The 24,213-nt window shown below is 37.1% G+C and overlaps 1 protein-coding gene across 4 annotated transcripts in view; it reads left to right on the top strand.

The window, feature by feature from the left end:
* Positions 1–21,141, top strand: part of APAF1 (apoptotic peptidase activating factor 1) — a 39,125-nt gene extending 17,984 nt beyond the window's left edge. The window contains exons 14-27 of one of the 4 annotated variants that reach the window (XM_009645591.2): positions 1,730–1,855; positions 2,488–2,619; positions 4,515–4,640; positions 5,741–5,902; positions 6,260–6,388; positions 7,154–7,279; positions 8,103–8,222; positions 10,713–10,838; positions 11,179–11,304; positions 13,068–13,187; positions 13,523–13,648; positions 14,422–14,547; positions 14,985–15,131; positions 18,696–21,138. In XM_009645591.2, coding sequence (XP_009643886.1) covers positions 1,730–1,855; positions 2,488–2,619; positions 4,515–4,640; positions 5,741–5,902; positions 6,260–6,388; positions 7,154–7,279; positions 8,103–8,222; positions 10,713–10,838; positions 11,179–11,304; positions 13,068–13,187; positions 13,523–13,648; positions 14,422–14,547; positions 14,985–15,131; positions 18,696–18,839 — 1,836 coding nt within the window. In that variant the 3' untranslated portion in view covers positions 18,840–21,138. Of the gene's footprint in view, positions 1–246; positions 339–1,729; positions 1,856–2,487; positions 2,620–4,514; positions 4,641–5,740; positions 5,903–6,259; positions 6,389–6,954; positions 7,123–7,153; positions 7,280–8,102; positions 8,223–10,712; positions 10,839–11,178; positions 11,305–13,067; positions 13,188–13,522; positions 13,649–14,421; positions 14,548–14,984; positions 15,132–18,695 lie in introns of those variants that run through there. The other 3 variants (XM_035901026.1, XM_035901027.1, XM_035901028.1) reach the window with 3 other exon arrangements.
* The last annotated feature ends 3,072 nt before the right edge of the window (positions 21,142–24,213 follow it).

Below are 24,213 nucleotides of genomic sequence, written 5' to 3'. Positions count from 1 at the left end.
AGACCTTCTACAGAACTGAGAAATGATGTTTTAGTTATAGTTTTAGTATTTCCATGGGATGGTAATGGATGTTATGCTACTTTGATGCTCAATTAGTAAACTGTCTTATGCAAACAAAATAAATCTGGAGTGAAAAATGAACCCCTGAAGTTGAGGACAGTATTAGATTGGAAACGGGCCCGAAGTACTTAGGAAGTGGATTAGGGGAGACAGAGAGGAAAGTGACTAATACAAATTTGCCAGCAGTCTACCTGGAGGGGAGCCAGCCAGCTCTCAAGAAAACTAGCAATCAGCCAGCCAGTAACCTGGTAAAGTATCCATATTCCAGACAGCCAAAGGTAAGGGAAAAGAACAACTTTTCTGCAAGCCTTTGGTATTGTTTTGGGTGCTTGATAAGTTGAGTACTAAAGTAATAATATTATTGGTTCTTAGTTGCTGTTCATTTGGCTACTTAATGTGGTGTTATTGTGTTTTTATTTATTTTATTTGCTGGCTTCTACACCGTTATGATCACGGCATCCACTTAAGGAGATGCCTGGTGGACGCACTCATTTTATGCTGTGCTGAAGTTGCTGTGCTGGGCTTCTGTACTTAATGGCCTCATTATTAAGACTGCAGATTGCTTATTTTTCTCTTCATTTTCTACCCAAAAAAGTAAAACGTGTGGATTGTGAATGCATTTAAACTAAACTTTTCTTGAAGAAGTAATAGGAAAATTAGCAATAATCCTTTTTTCATTGTTTAACTTGGAACTTACTCGTGTATTTTCAAATTGTGGCCTAAGCTTTTCAGTTTTCAAGGCTACTTCTACTGTTTCTGTAAAATAAAAAAAATGATTGCTAGATTAAGAACAGATATTCTGCAGAATTTACTGTAAATGTAGATTTCCTGTTACTTCAGTATTTATGCTCTTATTTGAACAAATACCAACCATTTCATTGTCATTGATATTCCCATTCAGTGAAAAAGTTAAGAAAAAAACAGGGACTTCACAATTGTAGTGGCCTGAATGCTGCTGTAAAGAACACCTTGTGATTTGTTTTAATAATTAAGAATAAGTAACCTAAGGAGGAAAGGGAGACCTGATTTCCCACCCCCCCATTCTAAAGTTAAATCCCAGAATTTTGGGAAATTGATTAATATGTGCCACTTCCCCAACTGTCCTTTTATTGCCTATGATCAGCTCAAGACTGAGACTTGTGTCATCCTGTACAACTTTTCACTACTTCTTTTTTCTTGTTTGTTCCCAAATAATCAATTGCTGCTGAAATTCTTACTTTCCAGAGAAGGATACCATATATATAAAAAGTATATTATATACACAAAAAGCCCTGGAATTTGTATTTGAAAGAATAGTTTTGATTTTGTTAATAGGTACAATGTTTTGCAGTTACTATTAAAAAATACTGAGAAAGGACACCGATTTAGGCTTAAAGAGTGAGGGTAGAAAAAGTCATTAATGAAACACATATTGCATACAGAAATCTTTTGAAAAAAATCAGTCTTCACTATTTCTCTCCCTAACAATTTCTATTATGCTTACAAAATTGAAGCTCAAATTAAATATTTTTATAATTATTATGTTAATTTCCCTGAAATTATAAATGCTTTCAGAAGTAAACCATTTTTATGAAGAGCTTATACAGAGAGAGCTGTTTGAGAGAAAACAAACATATTTGTGTGTTAAAATCTTATGCAAGTTATAAGATTTCATTGTTTATTGTTGTAGGTGTTTAAAGCAGAAAGTGGAGAGAGACTCCTGGAGATAAGTGCCCATGATGATGAAATACTTTGTTGCGCTTTCTCTGCAGATGGTGAATTTGTAGCAACTTGTTCAGCTGATAAAAAAGTAAAGGTAAGGAAATGGAGAGCAGGCAACTTTTTTTTCAGATTAGTAATTCAAATTTCAGTTTTAACCAACTCAGGCAGAGCAGATTTTTAAGAAAAAGTTGGTTTTTAACTGTCTTAAATCTTACGTGGATAATTTACTACTTAACAGACAGACAAACAGAAAACCCCTGCTTGTTACATAATGTAAAAGATGCTTAATGTTAGCATTAAACTTACAGAATTACCACTTATTTCACTTGTATTACCAGATGATTCTTTTTAAGAAGAACATAAGTGTGAGTCCAATCCTATCCATAACATGAGACAAAAGTATCCATAATTATTTTTTCCTGGTTTTTTTTTTCTGTTACATGTGCATTATTTGGAATTTTTAATTCCTCAGTATTGTAGCAAAACTTTGGTGAAAATCCAGTATTTATGAGATTCTAGTCTGAATTATGATCTTTCACCTCGTAACTTCCCGTTTCTAATTGCAAATATATATGCTTTCCCTTTATCTTCAAAACGTTTTTGAGGTGTTACTAAGAATGTTTTAGGGCTTTATCTTTATTTCAATATAATTTACAGATTTTTTTTTTTTTAAATTAAGTACTTTAAATATATTTAAAAGTCTTTTTATCCTTCAATTCTGTCTAGATCTGGAATTCAAGAACAGGCCAGTGTATGTCTGTATATGAAGAACACTCAGAGCAGGTCAATTGCTGCCAGTTCAATAACAGAAGTGGTCAGTATCTTTTAGCCACCTGCTCAAATGACACGTTCATCAAAGTAAGTGGAAAAGGTTGAGATTATTCTTGTGCTGCTTATCGTAACTGGATAATTATTGATGTATAAATATATTTAAACACTATAAATTAAAGGTTTTTTAATGAGCATGGTAGGAGAGAGATGGCAACAGATTAAGAGTACTGACTACAGCTTTGTAATAGGATTTCAACAAGGCAGAACAGGAGTAGTGTTTATGCTCAGCGAAGGAGAATGGGCAAGTCCTCTATTGATAGGGCCTGAAGGTGAGGGCTTTGGCAAGACTTTTAGAGGGTGGCATGGGAATGGGAGAGTATGGGAGTGAAATACCTGATCAAAAACAGCGTAAGAAAAATGAAGGCAGAAATTTAGGATTGCAAACATTAACACTGTAAAAAACTGGATGCTGAAAGATTGAAAAAAAAAAAAGATTATGAAAGTGTAGCAGGTACATTTTTTGATTAAATTGATTGGGCATAGTGAAGAAATGAAGGCGGAAGCCAACAAAATAACAGTAATCAAAGCAAGAGGTTTGTCAGGTTAACGAGCTGGCACTGTTCAGATTGGGAGGCAGTATGTATACACAGAAAGAGCAGAAACCAGGCAACTGAAGCCTGCATCTGAGGGAAGGGGGAAAACAAAAGAATCAGTTAAGACCTAGACTGTGGCAAATAAGCGTGCAGTTTCACAGTACAACTAAGCAATTTGTATCGTTAACTGGCACTGAAGATGACAGTCCTACTGCCCTGGCTGTATGCTCTTGCCTTTGTTGCAGTGCATGTGCTGATCTTACTCTGCAATAGCATGGTTCAAGGAGCCAACTCTGCAAAACCCTCTGGGGGGATTGGTTTTCTGCTCGTTTAGTTCCCTGTAGTGGCTCAATTGCCCTGTTCCAGTGCAAGAGAACTGTTGGGAATAGACAGCAAGGAGTGAGTTTGTTAGTGGGGTGACAACTATCTCTTCCAGCTGTAGCTAGCAGGTTTTGAGGTGTTTTAATTGTAATGTGAAGTCTCACCTGAAGAGTTCTTGCAAGAGCTTGTGTTTGTGTTAACTGGAGGTAAAATACAATTATGATCTCATGTTAAGATGGAAAGAAGAGGCTTTCATGCTGACCTCCTGGATGTCTCAGGAGGTGCGTTTGCTGTCTGAGACTGACATCTTGGAACAGATAGATTTAGAAGGAACTTGTTTAAAAATTACAATTTTTATACTGTAAATATGGTTAAGATTTTAGACAGTGTTTTACGCTTTCATGCGTAATGAGTAACAGAACTGAAGTATGCACAATAATCAAAAGGGCCTGATATTTCTTCAGAGAACACTGTACACGTGAATGTTCTTGTTTTGAGCTCTCATTTGAACAGTCAAATGCATGATTATTTTTTTTTTATATATAGGAGAAAGGGAGGAAAATTGGAAATGAAGAAAGGAAGTTGGGCTATAGGCTTGGAAAAGCATATGTGTGAGGAGCCCTAAACAAAAAAAAAAACCCATATGGAATGTTGTTTTGACTTTGTTAGTGTTGCTGTGGCAAGGATGGTATTCAGACTGTCCAAGACTTGAGAGATTTCATTTTTGTTTTTATGTGTAAGCTACATAATTCTGAACTTCAAAGTTGAAAGGGAAGGAGGCAAGAGGAAGCTTCTTCAGTCTGAGGAAACCTTCAGTAACTTGGTGCTGTTCAAGGGCCTTGTCTGCACTGTACAGAAAGTTTAACTAGTTCTATGTAACTCCGATGTTAATAGTTTTCATGCACATTAGCAGGTGGAGGTAAATTGTGGGGTAGCATGGGGCATAGCATCAGGTGCATGAGCATGTGGGTACAACTAATAAAAAAGAAAAATCAAGGTTTTGGTTGCAGTGCATGATTTTGAGAATTTGTCTTGTCTTTGATATTTATATGTTTATTTCTCATGCAGCTTTGGGAGTTGAACAAAAGTTGTTGTAGAAATACGATGATTGGTCATGAAAATTCTGTCAATCACTGTAGATTTTCACCGGATGATAAATATGTTGCTAGCTGCTCAACAGATGGAAGAGTAAAGGTACGGAGTGTATTTTTAAATCAACTGTTTGTTTTGATGATGGATTTCTTTTTTGTATAAAATGCAAAATATGTATATGAAAACTTTGTGTCTGCATTGTCAGCTTTAGTGAATTAAGTCCTGAAACAGTTGATAATTGGTCCCATTTGTAATGCAAGATTTTGAAATGGCTCATCCAGTACCAGGGAAAAAAAATTGTGTGCCTGTAGTTGTTAATATATCCTAGCTAGCATAATTTTTAATCCTTTCCTTTTCTCCACTTGTTTTTCTTTCTTTTTTTTTTTCCCCTAATGTACTTTAAGAAAGCTTGGGGGAAGGAGTGAAACTTGTTTAAAAAAAAAAATTAAAAATTTTAGATTAATTGAAAGTTCTGTCATGTCTGAAAATGAATATCAGTAAACATAAAAGTTAAAAGCAATTTCTGTGTGCGATTTTTCACGTATGCACTAGAAGATAATTGAGAAGTCTATGTTTTGTTTTTTCTCAGAATGTAAGAATTCTTTTTATTGCCTTTGGTTGCAACAGAGCTATGCTATTTCACACTTGCAGTTCTTAAAACACCGTTACCTTTCTCCAGAGTTGCTAAATCAGGAAAGAAGGGTTGCTGTAGCTGCTGTCATTCAGAAGGAAAATTGTGGATGGAACAGAAATATTCAGTAGGTTTTTGGCAGGTGCCTCAATGAAATTAGGGTGCAAAGTTAGATGTATACCAGATTTCTCATGGTGAGTGGGCTTTTAATAGAGTTGCAGAGCAGTTACTATTTTTGTTTTTATTCTTTTGTTAAGAGACAGTATTGTAGCTGGAATGATATGAGGGAAAAACTCAGGGAAAGGGTTCGGCTACAGTGTAATCCTTTCTTATGGTTTTGATTTTTTTTTTCCTTGTGTTGTGTTGTTTTCTTTTCTTCTGATCTAAGCTGTCTGGGCTTGTAAATATTCTAATGCTATTTCTTGATCAGGGAAAGTAGCAAAGGCTTTTTTTGTATTCTACCCCCTGCCTCCTTCCCTAGAAGTGATTGGGAGTTAGCTCTCCCCTGTTGTATTCTGTATCCACATCAGTAAAGAGAGGGTTTGTCCATTTCCTTTACTTTTTATTGCAGCTTTGGGAATCGCGCTCAGGAAATGAACTGAAAAGTATTGAGATAAAAGATTTTTTCAGAAATGCAGATGAGAAACCAGATGATGTGGAGGTTTTAGTAAAATGTTGCTCTTGGTCCGGAAATGGTGACATGATTTTGGTGGTAGCCAAAAATAAGCTTTTGGTAAGTACCTCACTTTAATAATTCTCTTGAGCTAGTATAAAATCATAGAATGGTTTGGGTTGGAAGGCACCTTAAAGATTATCTAGTTAGAAATTATGATTAAAAATAAAGTATAAATATAGTAAAATATAGTAAAATAAAGTAAAAATATAGTAAAGTTCTAGGCCATTAAGATGTTTCAGACATAAGGTGCATGGTTTCAAGTGTGCGTAAAGTAAAAATCTGTGGGCGATAAACGTGTTGACTGGGAGAAATACCTTCTAAATTCAAGAACGTGTGCTGTTGAGTGTATAAGCTGTTTGTCTATAGTGAAGTCATACAAACTGGGTGCTAACTATTGTAATTATATGTTCACAGCTTTTTGATGTTAAAACATGTGATTTGTTAGCACAACTCGTCATAAGTCATCACAGTACAATCCAATACTGTGACTTTTGTCCTGGTGATGAGTTAGTAGCACTTGCTTTGTCTCACTGTTCTGTTGAGGTAAGTGATTGCCTTTGCTACAGTATACCAGGAAAAACTATTTGTAATATATAATGTTAAGTTTGTTTTAATAGTTTCTTGTATGCAGAGGTAAAACAAATTTTTGCATGCTTTCAATGTTTCATTCTTTTTAATCTTCATTCACTTCTGAAATGTAAAATATCAATTACAAAACAAAGTTTTAAAGTTACACGTTCATTTTGGACAACACAACTTGTGTTTCTATAAAAAGACTAGGCTACTAAATTTCTTTAAAGTACCTGTTGTCATTCAGGAGTATAGGCCTTCCCATTGCTTAACTTAGACTATTCTTCTGTATGCTGCTACATGATGTGGCAACTCACTACGAAGACATGAAACAGCTAGAATGACTTTGGGACTAGCACAGCTAGTGTAAGCCTGGACAAGTATCTAGTTTGGGGGTTGGGTTTTTTTGTTGTTTGGGTTTTGTTTGTTTGTTTGTTTTTGCAATCTACGTGGTCAGTTGAACTTGTAATTTTTTTTTCTTTATTCCGTGAGTGATTTTTTTCTTTTTTTTTTTTTACCCTCACCTTTTACAATTATAGCAGTCAAAGAGGCTGCTGATTCAATTTCCCTGACCATCAAAATGTGATAAGCAGGCACAATTCTTCTTACCTCTGATTTCAGAATGAAAAGTAAGAAAATTCTAGAAGAAACAATAAAGTATTCTACTTGTTTTGCACTGTTTTCCATGTAAATACAATCTAAATCCATTTGAGCTCTTCTTTCATATTTTTATTGTAGTTATGGAATATTAAATCTTTATCAAAAGTAGCATATTGCAGGGGACACATGAGCTGGGTTCACTGTGTGACGTTTTCACCAGATGGATCTTTATTTCTGACATCATCTGATGACCAGACAATACGTGTAAGATTACCTCTTTCTTTTTGGAAAAATGTGAATATAGTACTAAGTTATTAATTTAAGAAATTGTTTACTATAAAATTACATAATATATAATGCTTATATTATATATGGTATATATTTGTATTTATGTATCTTTATAGCCAAGATAAATGTAAATATTTACTATAAAATTATAAAGTTGTTTAGATAAACAGTAAAATGAGCTGGCTTTTTCAATTTATTTACTGTATTTCTAAATTTACTGTATATCTATATGATTTTATAAGTCCAGTGGCTGTTCAAGGGTAATTGTAACTTCCTATTTTGTTTTAGATTTTATTTGAATGAGGAACTGTGAAGTTTTCTGAGGATCCTAGCAGACTTGATACTACTTTCATTGTTAGATATATTTGCATGTTAATATTTAGGATAGATTTCTGTAATTGTAATGCCTCACTAAAGCCTGTGAAAGTAGAACTATAGTTTACCAAAGTAACCTTTCCTTTTCTCCCAAGTTAATGCTTATATTCTTGGAATTTTGAAAGCAGCTGAAGTATAGAAATCTGTACTTGGTATTTTTGTGATTGGATTTTAACGCTCTTCTTTGGATGAAAAATTTGTGTGACTCTAAACATGGGGAAGCCTGCTACTCAGCCTGGAAAAAATTAGTTCTGTTTCATCTGTTGGAATCCCTATAGTAATTGCACAACGTTCCTTAGTAAATAAAAATAGCAGGAGCATACCTTTCACTGGTTTAAAAAAATCAGTGTTACTTGCAAGTTTATAAGACTTCGGTTTACAGGTACTCTTAATAAAACTAATGAAATACTGTGTTCTTTAACAGATTTGGGAGACGAAGAAGGTGTGCAAGTCTTCTGATGCTGTGCTAAAAAGTGAACTAGATGTTGTATTTCACAATGGTGAAGTGATGATTTTAGCAATTTACAATCAGAAGCATTTACAAGTAAGCTGTATTTCTCAATATGTTAGCACATTTGAATGTTGTCTGCAAATCTCAGTAGGAAATGGAGGAAGCATCGAAAGAACTGCTTGTTCATGGCTTTCAACAGTTGAATCTGTCGCAGATAACTCTTAATGTACGATAACATTTTTGTATCTAGAAACTCTGCCTAGTTTAGTAAGCAAAAAGGAAGTTTGAGGGGAAATTTCCACATTGATACTGAAACTGAAGCTGGATGCAAAGGAACAAAACTGTTTTCTCTTCATGACTGGGGAGACTGTGGACCCTCCAAGTGGCTCAGCAGTGCACAGCAATGTGCAATGTGTGCAGCATGTATAGACCAGGTATTACACAGTACATGTATGTAATGTATCAGAACTACTGTGTAACAGCTGAAGGAATCATCTCAAATTGAGGGAATGAAAGGTATGAGCCCAGGTCTGCCTATAGCCTTACGAGAGCATGAGGTCTTTCATGCCCTAAAGAAAATATTAATAGCGGATATGCTCTTATAACTGTGGACCCCTCCACCAAGTAGTAAGTATACCAACACCCAAAATGCATTTTTTCATTCCATGATAGCAAATGCAGGCACATACCTTTTTTTTATCATGATTCTCTAATACATTAAATAAAGTCAATTGATAGGATTTTCTTCGAAGTGAAAGCAGTACAGTTCATTCAGATTATGCTTCTACTGATTGTAACTGTTTAAAAGCACAAACATGTCCATATTTGTTGCAGAATGCTGCTTACACAAACTGTTTGTGTGTTAACCCACAAAATGGACAATGCCATACCTTTGGCAAGGAGGTAGCTATTTCAGGTGTTTAGCCTAAAGCAGCATCTGAATAGGAATGAACCTTTGTTCTGGACTGTGAAAGCAACGAATTCTTATGGCTGGATGTATACTAGGTGGGTGGTGGAATAGATTCTGCTGCCCTGCGCTGAGGGACACTGTGCAGATAATAATTTTGTGTAGGGTCATGTCCTTTCTCCTAATTTGGTCAAAGGCAAAGATGTAAACTATGTAATCCTGGCTAATCCGCATGACCAGTGCCTGTATTTCCAGTCCTAAGAGATGCTCAGCTCTTCCTAGGCTGCTACTAGAATGAGAGCTTCCTTTGCAGAAACTTTTCTTCTTTGTCCCGTACTTCCTGTTTCTCCCTGATTATTTTCTGTCCTCCTTCTTTTGTATGTCCTGTCAACAAATTAGCTTGTTCTTATTCTACCTAGGAATCGTATTAAAAAAAACTTTAAGTGGAATGCTGATGATATTTGAATAGTGGGGAATATAGATGTGGAAGTAGCTGAAGTGTCTCCAGTGGAGCCTTGGCAATAAAAAGATTTCAGACTTTCAGCCAACAGAAAGCAGTCAGTGTTGAAACTAAAATTTATGTGAACAAATAATACGTGAGAAAAGAGAAGCTGCATCTGCTGCAGTGAAGAGATGGGAGAAACCACAGCAAATGGAGTTACACCTATTTATGTATGGGGAGCAGTTTTAGGATAATTGCTACTTTTTAATTTTCCTGAATTGTAAATCTGACTACTATGTAATGGTGTAGTGTGGCTCTCATTTGAAGTAGTAGACCTCATCTATTTATTTATGATTAGTATGTGTCTATTGTAACTTTACTTGAACCATTTCCTGGAGAAAGATGGTGCTTAGATTTTCTGCCCTAAAGACAATATTCTGACATCCTGTAGAGGTGCACTCATGGGAGAAGACTCCATTGTAGAAAGAAAAGAGATTTTTCACCCTTGCGCAAGAAGAGAAATTGACTGAAAAGACAGTTAAGCATGTGGACTGTAATTTTACAGTATATCTCTGCTATCGCATCTCTAAAAGTAGTTTTTCTTGCAACTGTGATGTTCTACCCTTTGTAATTTTTAATGTCTCAGAATTGGGATCCTAGTCACCTTTTGATGTGTAGTATGTTCATTTTTAAACACTTCACACTGGTAACTTTCTAAACTTAAACTTTGTTTGTAAATCATTGTATTGTAAAGATATTTTTTCCCCCCCCTGGGGAATTGATTTGAGGGCCATACTGAGTTGAGATTTGGTGTATTGTGTGTGCTAATAAGTTTAAAGTCATGCTTACAGGATGCACTTAAACTATTTTATGCTCCATTTGGCATGAGCTGTAGAATCTGTCTTGCAAGGTAAATTTGAGTATGGAGCTCGCTTGTATGACTTCTGAAATTTGGGAGTAGCATTCTGAGTTACTGTTTTCTGTAGTCAGACAAACTTTATAAAGCCTTTTGAGATATGTTTCCTTCTGCAAACTTGGCCTGTTCAGAGAGCATTCTATGAAGATAGTTATACCGACCTTCAAAGCAATTGATTTATGGAAGTAACTGATCCTTATAATTCAAAGTTTGAAACTGGCACACTGTTCTCTTTAGCATTCTTAGCTCTATATTGTAACTTATTTAACTTTAAATTTTAACATATTATAGTAACTTAATTAACTTCCTATCTTGCAGCTTATCAATGGAAATACAGACAGTGTTATTATTCAGACAGCAGCTCAAGAATCCCCCATTTCCTGCTGTTGCCTAAGTGAAGATCTTAAATTTGCAGCGTTTGGACTGGAGAATGGAACAATAAAGGTATTAAATCCTAAATTTTATTTTAAAAATAGTAGGAAAACGCCCTTCTTCGTGCTTTTTCTTTTTAAAATAAATGTCATTTGGATGACTTTGTACAATAGTATTCTTCAATACAGTATGTTAAAGTTTTTACATTTGTGAGTGATTCCTAAATGACAATAATTTAAATGTAGCTCTGAATTTTATTTTACCAAGGACTAAGCTAATACACATTTTTGGTTGTTCCAATCCATTGACTGCACGTCATGCATTTACAATCTTGTGTTACTTAAAAAAGAATTTGCATGTTCTTTTCTTCCTTTTCCTCAAGTATATAATTATTGCATTCTTCGTTGTAAAGGTATTACAGTTGTTGGATGGGAAAGTTCTGAAGTCCTGGGAAGCCTACAGGACATCCGTGCAGCATTGTCGATTTACCTCTGATTGTCAGACTCTCATTTCAAGTGCTCATGATTCAGTTATACAGGTTTGGAAGATATTTAAAAAGATTATGTTGTAACTTACTTACAAATTATTTAAAAAGGTCTTTTATACTATAGATAATGTGAACTCAATAAATGAATACCGTATTCTGTATTGCTCCATCTTGGGCCAAGGGACTGTAGAAAATGTAACCTCTGTTTATACCTTATGTGATAATCAACATTACACAATTTCTATTTTTAATGCTGTGGATGATAGAGAGGCACCAACTCTTTTAAGATGGGTGAAAAGAACATTATTTTTCAAACAAGATAACTCGAGAGTTCTGATTGCATAAGTGAAGGGTTTGGGATACAACCCAGAACTGGCTATATATGGTAGGTCTGCCAGTGGGCTTGCTTACACTGTCTGAAGGAATGAGGTAAAAAGACCTGTCTCTGAGCAGGCTGCTGTGTCCACCTAATCCAGTACAGTGCTGAATACAGATACTAGCTAGAAATAGAATGGCTGCACTAATGTAGTCTCAAATTAATAAGGTCTGCCTCTCAGCAAGGTAGATTGGCTCCAGCGAAGTATTCTGCTATGTCTATGTTAGCATTTTAGCTCACCTCAGGGATGCACTTTTGAAGTGAATGTCCTGGTCATTTACGCTCACTGTGCTTTCGTTTGCACTGCAGAGCAGTTGCAGGCATGCTGATGGGATTCCTGAAATAGAGCACATGCTCCAGCTGCTAATAAGCATTCAGTCCACACAACCAAACTTGAGCTGGTTTGAAGTAAAACCTCCAAAGCACGTGGGTGCTGGTCCTCAGCACTGTTTTGCTCACCAAATCTGTTCCAACTTCAGTGTACTACTTCTTTGCTGATACACACGTAACCTATGCTACATCCCACTTCAGTGTTTGTGTCGCTCTAACTCTGCATTGAACCCGCGGCTCTGAAGCTAGCCTGAGTGCCATCACTGTTGTCCGAAAAGTGGATTTGTGGCCTGGTGTGCAATAAATCAGTTGTCACGCATCACCGTGGCCAGTTAAGCAGTACAGGCTGCTCACCTGTTCATCGGCTTTTGGATCCCTTGTGCAGGTCTAGCGTGGGTAGTTTTTCTTCTGGGTCCTCAGCTCCCTCTAGTGGACAGTGCCTCAGCTAAGCTTCCAGGATTTTCATCCGAACACCTCTGCTTTCTTTTCTTTCTCTGATGCAGAAAGCCTATTAAGTTGAAAACTATTAAATCGTTGTCACTGAAATTGATGCTTAATAGCTTCCATAAAATAAAATGACATTTCTTTTGTTTTCAGTGAATAGTTGAATTAAAAATAGAGATGTCTTTTTTTCTTTTTTTTTTTTTTTTTTTTTTTTTTATAAAATGCAAACCAAAATGGTATTTAATTAAAAATACAAAAGACAATTAAAGTAAGGAAAATATGAGGTCTGCCAGATGGCAGAAGTCTATTTGTTGCAATAATCAAAGGTTTAAAGCCCAGAACTTCTGGGGTACCTAGAAAATTATTGTTTTGCTTTCCCTTTTTAAATTACTAGTGAATTTGAAGTATCAAATTCACTTTGAAAATCAGATTATGTGTGTATTATAGAGAACTCTCTCATAGGTTGACTATTAAATACTATGTCATCCTCAATCTTCAGCATCTCTACTTTGGATATCTTCAATATCTAACCTTTTAATTAGTTGCCACTTCCTTAAGAACTTTTTATTATTCCTGTGACTTAAAAATCAATCAGTTAGTTCGTTCTTAACTTACGTTTGCCATTAATTTTTTTTTTTTAAAAGTATTCCATCTTTATTATTAGGTATGGAATTGGCAGTTGAGTGAATGTCTGTTTCTAAGAGGGCACAAGGAAGCAATCAAGGATTTTAGACTTCTGGAAAATTCAAAACTTCTTTCTTGGTCATTTGATGGAACTGTTAAGGTAAATAAAAGGCTGTGAATTGACAAATTGCATAAAATACCTTTTACTGTCTCTTCTGACATTTGGTATTTTTTTCACTTTGTGTTAACATACATTTTATTTAATTGATCCTAAAGTGTAGGCTGACTCTTAAGACACAATTTTGCATTATCTATTTCTAGCAAGATTTACACTTTTGTTGTATTTTAACTATACCAGTAAGTATAGGAAAATGTTAGCCGTATTAAAACCATGTAGCTGGGTTTTATCTCGTATATATTGTTGTGCAGGATGCAGGTGTTTTAACCTTTTTCCAGTGTTATAAAAGTAACCTGTTTTTCCTGTATGTTTGATAGGTTTGGAATATCACTACTGGAAATACAGAAAAAGATTTTCTTTGCCATGGAGGTGCTGTTCTTTCTTGCGCTGTTTCACCTGATGGTACTAAATTTTCATCTACTTCTGCTGACAAAACTGCAAAGGTTGGTTACTTTCTGTGCAAAGATAAAAATGATGCCTTGTTTGTCCTGAAATCTATGCTATATATCTTTATTATGAGGTAACTAGTGACTATTTAAGTTATCCTGTTGTATTTCTAGTATTAAACTTCCTGTATCTGTTAACATGTTTCTAAACCTGTTACAGTCGTTCACAATTGATCTTGGGTATAACTTGAGGCTGTCCTGGTGACTTTTGTACAAATAAAATGCATGTTTAATGCACAAGGTTTGTGCAGAACACTGTTTAGTTCTCTCTGTTGATTTGTTGATAGCCTAACACTTAATTTGGAAACCAAAGTTAAGAAAAATTTCTGGAACTTCCAGTGAAAGTGTTCATAGTTTTTGGTATTCCTGTTCAGAAGCAAGGTGCAAAAAGAAGTGAACTGTTTAATATTCTGGGGCTGTCCCTTTAGATTTTTAGAGCATCCCATTAGATTTTTAAAGTACAGCTCTGAACAGCTGAACAGTTTCTATGAACAGCTTTAAATTTTCTTGTAAATGGATCAATTTCGTTGAAGAGTGTATACCAATGAAAAAAATATACTTGCAGTTGGTTCAGTAATTTGTAGCAAATGCATTCCTGTGTGGTTCAGATAATAAAAGGACAAAACAAACTACAGTATAATACATAAATACACATACACATACATACAAAAGGTCTTATGTACTTTTGAATACTAATGCCTTTTTAGAAAGGAGTCATAATTGGGTTAGAACTTGTGTTTTTCACTCTTCTGTAATTTTTTTTCATTTAGATATGGAGCTTCGAAAGTTCATCTGTTCTTCATGAGCTGAAAGGTCATGAAGCCTGTGTGCGGTGCTGTACTTTCTCTCCTAATAACAAATTATTGGCCACTGGAGATGACAAAGGAGAAATAAGGGTACTGCTTTAACCTTGCTCTTAATTTTATAATTCAATTGATAGTTCACAGACAGAAGAGTTCTCATAGTTTATGTTCTGTATGTCTAATTTGTTAGCATTATGGTGAACATCAGGGAGTTGAAAACAGCAAAGTTTGCCACGTGAGACAGTAGTTTGTAACCACATTGATAGATTTATGCTCCATGAATGCTGAGGAACTGATTCACATGATGTACTACTAATTCTACTGTGAATTGCATGTGTGATTAAATCCTCCATATATGATACAGTTCTAAGAGGAGAATTCATGTTTTGGATTATTCTGTCACTTCAGGTAGAATGCTTATTTACAAGGTTTTTTTCTCTAATACAGAAAAATAAATTTCAGCTTTCCTTACTGGAGATTTTTTTTCCCCATTAAGTTTACTTATATACATAATCTTCTCTCTCTTTTAGATTTGGGACATCATAACAGGTGCATTACTTCATTTCTGCTCCCCAATTACTGCAGACGAAGGAGAACCAACACATGGTGGTTGGGTAACAGACCTCTCATTTTCTCCTGATAGTAAAATGCTTGTGTCATCTGGAGGTTATCTTAAGGTAAGCCTTGAAGTAATAAAATATCCTAACATACCTAATTAAATGACAATACTCTGATAATTCCAAAGGAAAATGCAGACTAATTCAAAGAAACAAACCTGAAATGTTTTACATAACACAGAGCTGCTCAGTTTTCGTGACTGTCTAGCACTTTTCACTTCTTTTCTTCTCAAATCTGAAAGCCCCTTGAAAAGGTCTGTTAAGAATTCAGACTTCAGACTTGGAGTTTGTCTTCGAACTCCATATATTCCATTTTTATTAGCTTCAGATTTTTATTAGCAACGTCCTTCATTAGCGTATTTAATATTAAAGATCCCAGTAATTTTTGTGTGCCTTAATAGCCACTTGATTTCAGCAGCAATTGTGTTCTTTATAATGAGCAGAAAAATGTTCTATGTCAGGATTTCATTTTTTTTTAAAGATACTGAGTTTTAAATTTTTTCATAAATAGAAATTCAGAAGGAATTGCAAATGATAATTTTCTGCCTTGAAAGGCATTTATAAGTAATCTGTGGAAGAGGGCATGTTGAAATTGAGAAAGTCAGTCTTTTCATCAGTCGTCTTTCATTGTTTCAGACATCGACTGTGTATATGTTTTTTGGGAAGGGGAAGAGGTGGTCTTGCTTTCAGTCTGCGAATTGGTTCTTCATAACTGTAAATTTCTTACGAGTTTGGGTTTTTTTTTTTTCCCTTACGCAATAGCTAATACCTGTTAGTAGAAACTGTGGGTCTGTGTGAAATGACAGGCTGTGGAGTTCTCATCTCTGAGTGCTGGAGCTTAGTTGATTGTTGGTCAGTGTTTAGCTGTTGGACAAGCTACCAGACTAATTCTTTGGAGTCAGTGACTAACCACTTCACAAAGACCATTGAATTTTCTAATTTAGCATTGAAAACATCTTCTGATGTTCATTTCCTATTAAAGAACAAGACACGTATCCTGATCTAGCTTCCTTCCCATTTTGTTTTGTGGTTACACAGTATGGGGTTGTGATGCTTCTTAGTGTCATAGAAGCCGGCAATGTGCGCTGGCAGCCCAGAAGGCCAGCCGTACTCTGGGCTGCATCAGGAGAAGCGTGGCCAGCAGGTTGAGGAGGTGATTCCTGCCCCTCTACTCTGCTCTGGTGAGACCTCACCTAGAGTACTGCGTCCAGCTCTGGAGCCCTCAGCACAAGAAGGGGCCTTTCAGTACCTAAAGGGGGCCTATAGGAAAGATAGGGAAAATCTTTTTAGTAGGGCCAGCTGTGACAGGACAAGGGGTAATGGTTTTAAACTAAACCAGGGTAGGTTTAGACTAGATACAAGGAAGAAATTCTTTACAATGAGGGTGGTGAAACACTGGAACAGGTTGCCCAGAGAGGTAGTGGAGGCCCCATCCCTGGAAACATTCAAGGCCAGGTTGGATGGGGCTCTGAGCAATCTGATCTGGTTAAAGGTGTCCCTGCTCACTGCAGGGGGGTTGGACTAGATGACCTCTACGGGTCCCTTTCAACCCAAAACATTCTATGATTCTATGATAATGGTTTAGGATGTTAAGGTATTTCTGGAACTCATCTGGTCCAGCCCCTTGCTAGCAGTAGTTTGCAGAGTTAGGTAAAGTTGCTTAGGGCCTTGCCCCATCAAGTTTTGTCCCCCACTCCAATAGGGGCGCCTCTGGGCCCTGAGAGGACAGTCTGAGTGTCATCTGTAACCTTCTTTTTGGTAGTTGAAGGCAGCAGTTAGCCGCCTTCTTGTCAGGCTAAATACATTCAGTGCTCTGCCTCTCTTCTATGACATCTGTTCTAGGTGTTCAGCCATCTCAATGACCGTGTGCTGGACTCGCTCCAGTTTGTCAGTGTCTTTCTTGTGCTAGGGTGGGGCTCAACACACAGTGACTGAACTGCTGTCTAATACTTTTTGAATCTAGCAGTCCACCCAGTTTGTCACCTACCTTGTATTCCACCCATCCACTCTTTACCTCTCCAGTTTGACTTTAAAGGCACTATGGGAGACCATGTTGAAGGCTTGGCTGAAGTCAAGGTTAATCGCATCCACTGCTTTTGCTATGCTGTTTGCAGAGCCACCATTATTGTCAATAGAAGTCAATTGGGTGGTTCAGCATAATTTACCTTTGGTAAATCTGTGCTCGCTGTTCATGATCACCTACCTTCTTGCCCTTCACATGACTTGAAATGGCTTCCAGAAAACTTGTTCCTTAATAACCCCAGACACTGGAGTGAACATTACTGGCCTGTAGTTTCCAGCATCATCTTTGCCTTTTGTGAAAATGGGTATGGCATTTGCCTTTTTCCAGTCATGGGGACCAGATTCAGTCACCATGTCTTCTCTAAGTATTGTATTTCTACTTTCTTTCAAGATCTACAGATGGATGTGTAATGATGTGCATGAAAACACACACACACGCACGCTTTTTGTAGGGAGATACTAGTCAGTGAAAGTCTAGAACACTTCAGAAGTTTGGACCTCTGAAAACTGAACTGAGTTGGATTGTAAAGTTACATGGAAGATAACTCATTTGTTTAAAGTTATTTTATTCATAGGTGAGGTGCATCCAGCTATGCGCTGTTGAACTTGTTGTGTGAGTGGTACCCACTGGCCCAGCACCTGATCATTTATCCACCAACAGAGGTTCAAGAGCTAATTAAGATTTTTTTTTTTTTCCCCCTGGGTCTCCATCAAATAACAGACACTTTAGGAAGGGTGGTTTTAATCAGAACATTATAGCTGTGTAGTTGCAAATCTGTATTATGCACACAACTATAATGTTACATATTTCATGAGGTGAGTAAGCTAAAAGGTAGTAATACCACCTGCTTTTAGAGATGATCAAAGCTGAAGGTAAATCTGTTTTGATATTTTGCTGCTGCACTCAAACGTTGCAAGAGTAGAGGGTAGACTTCTTATTGGAACAATCAAGTAGCAGCTTTGTTCTGGGTTGCATTTGGTTCCATTTTACCTTGGTCTACAGTTTTTCTGAGAAATGTAGAATTTCAGTCTACAGTCATGGAGTAAACTGCTGGTCAAAGGTTTCTCTGTATCTTTGTTATTAGTGCTTACTGTATATTCTAAAAAAATATAAAAATATTTCAAATCTCACTGAAAAAAAGTCTGTCCAAAACTAGAAATGGTTTCAACTGTGTACATGATTGTTCCCCTTTTGAGTCCAGCTAAGTTTTTGAATCCAGCCCTAGTTTCAATTACATTGTCTGGCAATGCATTTCATGTATTCATTTAGTTGTATAAAACTACATAATCTTTTAAATTTTGGTCATGTTACAGTTTACATCTATTGACCACATTTTGTGATGAGGCAAGGGGCAGAACCTGAATTTATTTTGTGTGCTTCCCTGAAATTGAAAAGGTTCTGTCTTTTTGAAGTTTCTTTTCATCTGAAAGTCTCTAGTAACTGGTCCTAAGCATTTTCTACTTAAGATTGCTTGTATTTCTATTTTTAATTTTACCTCTTTGGGGAAAGCAGTCAGCCGGGCTTGCTGTGCTAAGCCTGTTTATAGAATTTATTCTAAGCTTCCTTCAGCTAACTGCAAGCGTGTTGTTATTTTTTTATAGTGGTGGAATGTCACTACTGGAGAATCCTTACAAACCTTCTACACAAACGGAACAAACCTCAAGTCAATGCATGTGTCCCCTAATTTCAAAGTATGTGTGACCGTTGATAATCTTGGTATTCTTTATGTATTACAGAAGTTGTGATTAATGTGCTGAAGACTGCAAGATAATTCATTTTTTTTGAGTTGGTAACAAAATTCTGCTAAATGTTTGTCCAACATTCATTAAGCTGTGAATTATATTTCATTGTTGTATTCATGATGTTTTCATGTATATTTATGTAATTTTATGCATGTTTTTTCACATGAACTTGCATTTAATCTTGTTTTTAATAAGCATTATTAGAATCCTTAAGTCTTGATTTGCATCTTAAGTATGTTACTTCAAATTTTATAAGGAAATTATATTAAGATTTATTCAAATTAGTTTACATTAATATTAATAGCAATGAAGAAATAATACGGATATAATACTTTGAAATTGTATTTTGTGCTGAGGCTGATGGCTAAATGCTCTCTAGCCACGAACACAACTGTGTAAGGTGCAGAAATTTTTTTTTTACTGTGATGCAAGGATTTTCATTTACTACAGAATGAAAAGAATCAGGGACATGAAAAATGAAACTAGCTCTCTTGGTGCTTGACGTTCAAAACAAATCAAGTAGCTGTTCAGTTTACAGCAGCAGTGCTTCCTGCTTGTGGTAAGAACCTTCATGCTTCTAACTTGGTGGAGATAAAGCGCATGTTACACATATGAGCTGTTCTTATTAAGGGGAACACCCCGAGTCTTGTTTCCTCAAGGCAAGATCTGCAAGGATATTGCAATTGAAGTGGAAGAGGTTGTGCCACACTTCTAGTCAAAGGATGAATAGAGCTAACCAGCTAAACTGAGAATTGAAATAGTTTAAAAGCTATATATTGAAAAATATAGAAGGTAGGAATTTTAGTTACTTTTCTTTTTGGAATTAACATTCAGTTTATACAATGGAGACATTTTGTTGTCATCAGCTTTGTTTACATGGGGTTCTATGCACAGGGATCTCTTGCCTGGTAATATGTGATTTTCTGTTTGGTTTTTGGTTTTTTGTGTTTTTTACAATATATTTATAGATTCAATATAAGGTTGAAATTTTGACATTTTGTACTAATTATACTTGACATATCTTTTGTGAATAATTAGATAACAATTTTTCTTAGGTACCTCGTAAGTCTTGTTCTAGTAAATTGCCTTTCAACTGCTACGAGCAACTGCACAAGCATTAATATCATGGTTTTCATATTTTTGTAGTTCACAGGAGAACACTTCATCTAAGTACTTGATTGTAAAAAGTACATTAGCAAGTGTCTCAACTGATACTGAATAATGAAATTCTCACTTTTAGAATTTTTTGTGTGCGTTTTGGAAGAATTAATATACATTCTTCATATTTTCCTGTTTTTGACAATCACCAGTTTTCCCCTTTTTTAACTTGAAATTCCACCATTTCTAAGGTGCTGTTGAATACGGGTTAGTATAACCAAAGTACTGCTGGCAGACATGTAAAGAGAAGAAATTCAATAGAGAAAATGCAATGTTTTGTATTCTAAGTATCTACAGCAGTCAATAAAGATAATCCAGGCACTATTGGCCAAAGTCATAAATTAATTCGAATTCTTGAATGTGTTTTTTTTTATGGGGGGAGGGGGAAGTGCTGCCTCTTTTATTGTGGTTTTACTTTCAGTGTAGACATAATGCTGCTTTACAAACTACATCAAAAATACTTTGACCGGCAAGCAACAGTACTAAATACGAGGATGGAGGAAAAAGTGAACAAAGGGAAACTGAAGTCTTGGAACATGTCCTGCGGTGTTCAGGGCAGAGTTGTGCCTGCTGTCTAATTTGTACAGACCTCAGCAGTACCCTCCCTAGGTAGCTGAAGGTGCAAGGAGCTGGAAGCCTCTCTCGGCCTGTGTCCCTTGATTGCACAGGCTGCGCTGTCCTTATTGCACAGGGCCGTGCTGCACTGAACTTAGGGACCCAACTAGGTAAAAAGATACAGGATAAATGTTTCACATGAGGAACCAGGGCAGAAAGTTGTCTTTTGTGATTATGCAAATGAAACTCTGATGGTGGGAAAACCTGATCATGGTTTAATGAAGAACATGACCTGTGAACGAGCGGAGTGCATAGATTATTTCCATTTTGAAGCGAGTGGGAAGCAAATAGCACAGAAGCTTGAAGAAGTGTGAGATAAATCGTGCGTTCTTGAATTATTCTGCAAGAATGATGACAACACAGCAGCATTATACTTGTTGCTGGAACTGAGGAAGCTGGGCTTCGTAGAAGGTGGTGTTAACAGAGTCCGGGTGGTTGAATTCCTGTGCAAACGTTGGCTGTAGGTCTTTGTAGCTGAGGTGGACGAAGAGGAAACAGCAATGAGAAAGCCTGAAGAGCCAAAGAATAGATATGATTTGCAGAAAAAGGATGGCAAAATTTAAAGGAAAAATTGTTAAAATAGGGGCCAACCAAGGACAGCAACTTCTGGAATTTAAAATACTTAAGAAAGTTAAGGCAGTTTACTGTAATAAAAAAATAAAAGTCCTGCTGTGTCATCAGATTTAGCTGTTCTCTTTGATGTTAGATGTATTTTAAAGGAAACAAAAGAAAGTTTGGCCAGAAGCAATTTTTATGTAGATTGAACATTAGTGCTTCCATTATCTCTTGTAATGCCAGATCGAATTGAATCAGTCTGTATTCAAATTTAACTAATGAGCGTTGCCAATTTTATCTAGTTCTTTAACTGAAAATCTAATATGCTTTTGTGTAAAGAATTTTTAGGTACACTTCCCATTAACAATGCCTGTCTGTTTCTGTAGAAGTTTTGAGTCTCTTCACTTTGGCTATTAGACCTACAGCTCCTTCACAAATCTCTCTTTTCCCCTCTTTCCTTTATTAACACGGAGTTGTACCCGCGTGCCATACAGCTGCTCAGGAGGACGCCTTATATTGCCTTGAACTGCACCATCCCTTTGGCTACAGCGCTCCCCTGCCCCCTCTCGTATCTCACACAGTTGTTAGAAATGGAATTACGCAGTGACTGCCTGAGGTTGTTCCGTATAAAGGTTTATAGATCTCTCGTAGTGCTGGAGTGTGTGGGTAGAGCTGGAACTGGTAACCTGTTGCCAGTAGAGGGACATCCTCCACCCCAAAATTATTCTGCCTCCCCTAAAAAATGATGCAGTTAAACTCCCTATTACAGAGTGTTGTGCAAATTTCTGGTTTTTTTCCCCCAATTCTTTTATTTAGTGAAGTCTCTGTATGGGACCCAATTCCCCAGGTTGTATATAGCTATGACAGTGTGTGTCCTCATCTCTCTCTCCTGAGGTGTTTTACAGAAGCTGATGCCTTTGCAGGTCTCAGGGGAAAGCCAGGCTGGGAAAGCAGTCTTTCTGCTTTCACTCGGGTGGTGGCTTCTTGCCCTCCTGGAACAGAACGTTGCAGGGAGGCTGCGCTGCCCTGTCTTCAGGAAGCCGGTAAATCCAGAATACTGGTAGGTCGCAGAGAATTCAGATGTGTTCTTCCAGTTGCTAGCAGAACATGAACCCCTTACCAAACTGTTCGGTTGCCCTTCGTCCTTCGTAGCAAGTACCGATGCTGTGGCGATGCAAAGGGAGTGCAAAAGTCAGCCTGGGAGCTGAGAAGTGCTTTCTGGTATTTCCCTCGGGTAGCACACACTCAGGTGCATTCGTCCACATGGTGCTTTCTTCCTCCTTCTGTCTGCTACAAAGAAGCAAATTTATTTGGGCTCACAGATGGTGGTGTTGATGACGATGATGATGCCCAGGCTCTGAGGACTTGTGCCCTCAGCACAACAAGGACATGGAACTGTTGGAATGGGTCCAGAGGAGGGCTGCAAAAATGATCCGAGGGCTGGAGCACCTCTCCTATGAGGACAGGCTCAGAGAGTTGGGCTTGTTCAGCCTGGAGAAGAGAAGGCTGCGGGGAGACCTGATTGCGGCCTTTCAGTACTTAAAGGGGGCCTATAGGAAAGATGGGGACAATGTTTTTAGCAGGGCCAGCTGTGACAGGATAGGGTAATGGTTTTAAACTAGAGGAGGGTAGGTTTAGTCTGGATATAAGGAAGAAATTCTTTACAATGAGGGTGGTGAAACACTGGAACGGGTTGCCCAGGAGGTAGTGGAGGCCCCAACCCTGGAAACATTCAAGGCCAGGTTGGATGGGGCTCTGAGCAACCTGATCTGGTTAAAGGTGTCCCTGCTCACTGCAGGGGGGTTGAGCCTCTAAAGGTCCCTTCCAACCCAAAACATTCTATGATTCTATGACTTGCGATGCCTTATTTCTGTTGTGATTTCAAGAAGAGCAGGAGCCAAATGAACCTTACCGTTTGGAGAACAGGGAGTCTGTCAGCTACTCAGGACAGTTTCAGTGCGATTTTTTTTGTGCTCAATTTCACTTTGCTCTTTCAAGCTCATAAGGAATGGGGCACAATCACTGGCTCCGCCAAGGTGCAATAAGATCTTACGCTGAGCCCAGGCTTGCTCGTGGCATGAACTCTGCAGTAGGTTGGCCTATATTTTTTCAGCACTTCCAAAGCTGCTGTGCAGTGTGCTGCTACCCATGTCTTTACACATTGATGTGGGGTCTTTTGGGGGGCATGGGGAGAGGTGGGTTTGGAGGAAGGGTTTGGGTTTTCCTGGGTTTTAAGTTTGGTTTTTTTTTTCCACATTAAATTACTTCACACCTTTCTTCTAAGGGGGCTTTTCATGAGAAACCTTGCAACTAGATTTGATAGAGTCCTAAGCTGGGGCTGTTAGGGTGCATCCCAAAAGATGCAGTGAGCATAAAGGAGAAACATTTTCAGTCTGCACATGTTATTGACAACTTCGGCACTTCTTGTATCATCTCCTACAGTTACACTTGCGGGATACAGCACGGCAGTATGGCGGCTGGAGTGGTTGAACTATTCAAGTGGCATGGGTGTGTTTATTCAGAAGGATGAGAAAGCTAAAGTATCTTCTCAGTGTTTCAATAGGCAGCTTCTCTCTTGGGGCCTGATTGTTTACAGAACAAATTAGCTTCCTGTGCTTGTTTCTGTTTAACAAAACATACGTTGTACGTATAACAAGTGCTCCGGGAACGGTGAGATTCGAGTCCTTCAGGCTAGAGAGGACTCTTGTTCTGTACTCAAGAGGGATCATCTGAGTGCTTACTTAGGATGCCACAATTAGACGCTGTGGGTTTATGTGTGTGGTATTTTTCATTTCTTCTATTTACTTCTTTCAGTTTATTTGTGCCCCTCTGATTTATTTTTTTTAGCTTTGTCCAGTTTCTCTAATAACATACAAACTCAGATGAATTTTGAAAATTCTGATGTTTAAAATTACTCGAAGTGTGGCAAAGACAAATTTACACAATCCAGCTGTGTAAAAGTAAGTACAATGATTAGGTAAAACATGTTATTTCTAATGCATAAATGCACACAAAGTATGCTTAATATTTAAAATAACTTAAAAAAAAT

This window comes from Egretta garzetta, unplaced genomic scaffold, assembly GCF_000687185.1.
Source record: "Egretta garzetta isolate BGI_Z169 unplaced genomic scaffold, ASM68718v1 scaffold38, whole genome shotgun sequence".
Classification (NCBI taxonomy): domain Eukaryota; kingdom Metazoa; phylum Chordata; class Aves; order Pelecaniformes; family Ardeidae; genus Egretta; species Egretta garzetta.
Note: the sequence above shows the minus strand (reverse complement) of the source record. Positions and strands in the feature narration are given on the sequence as shown.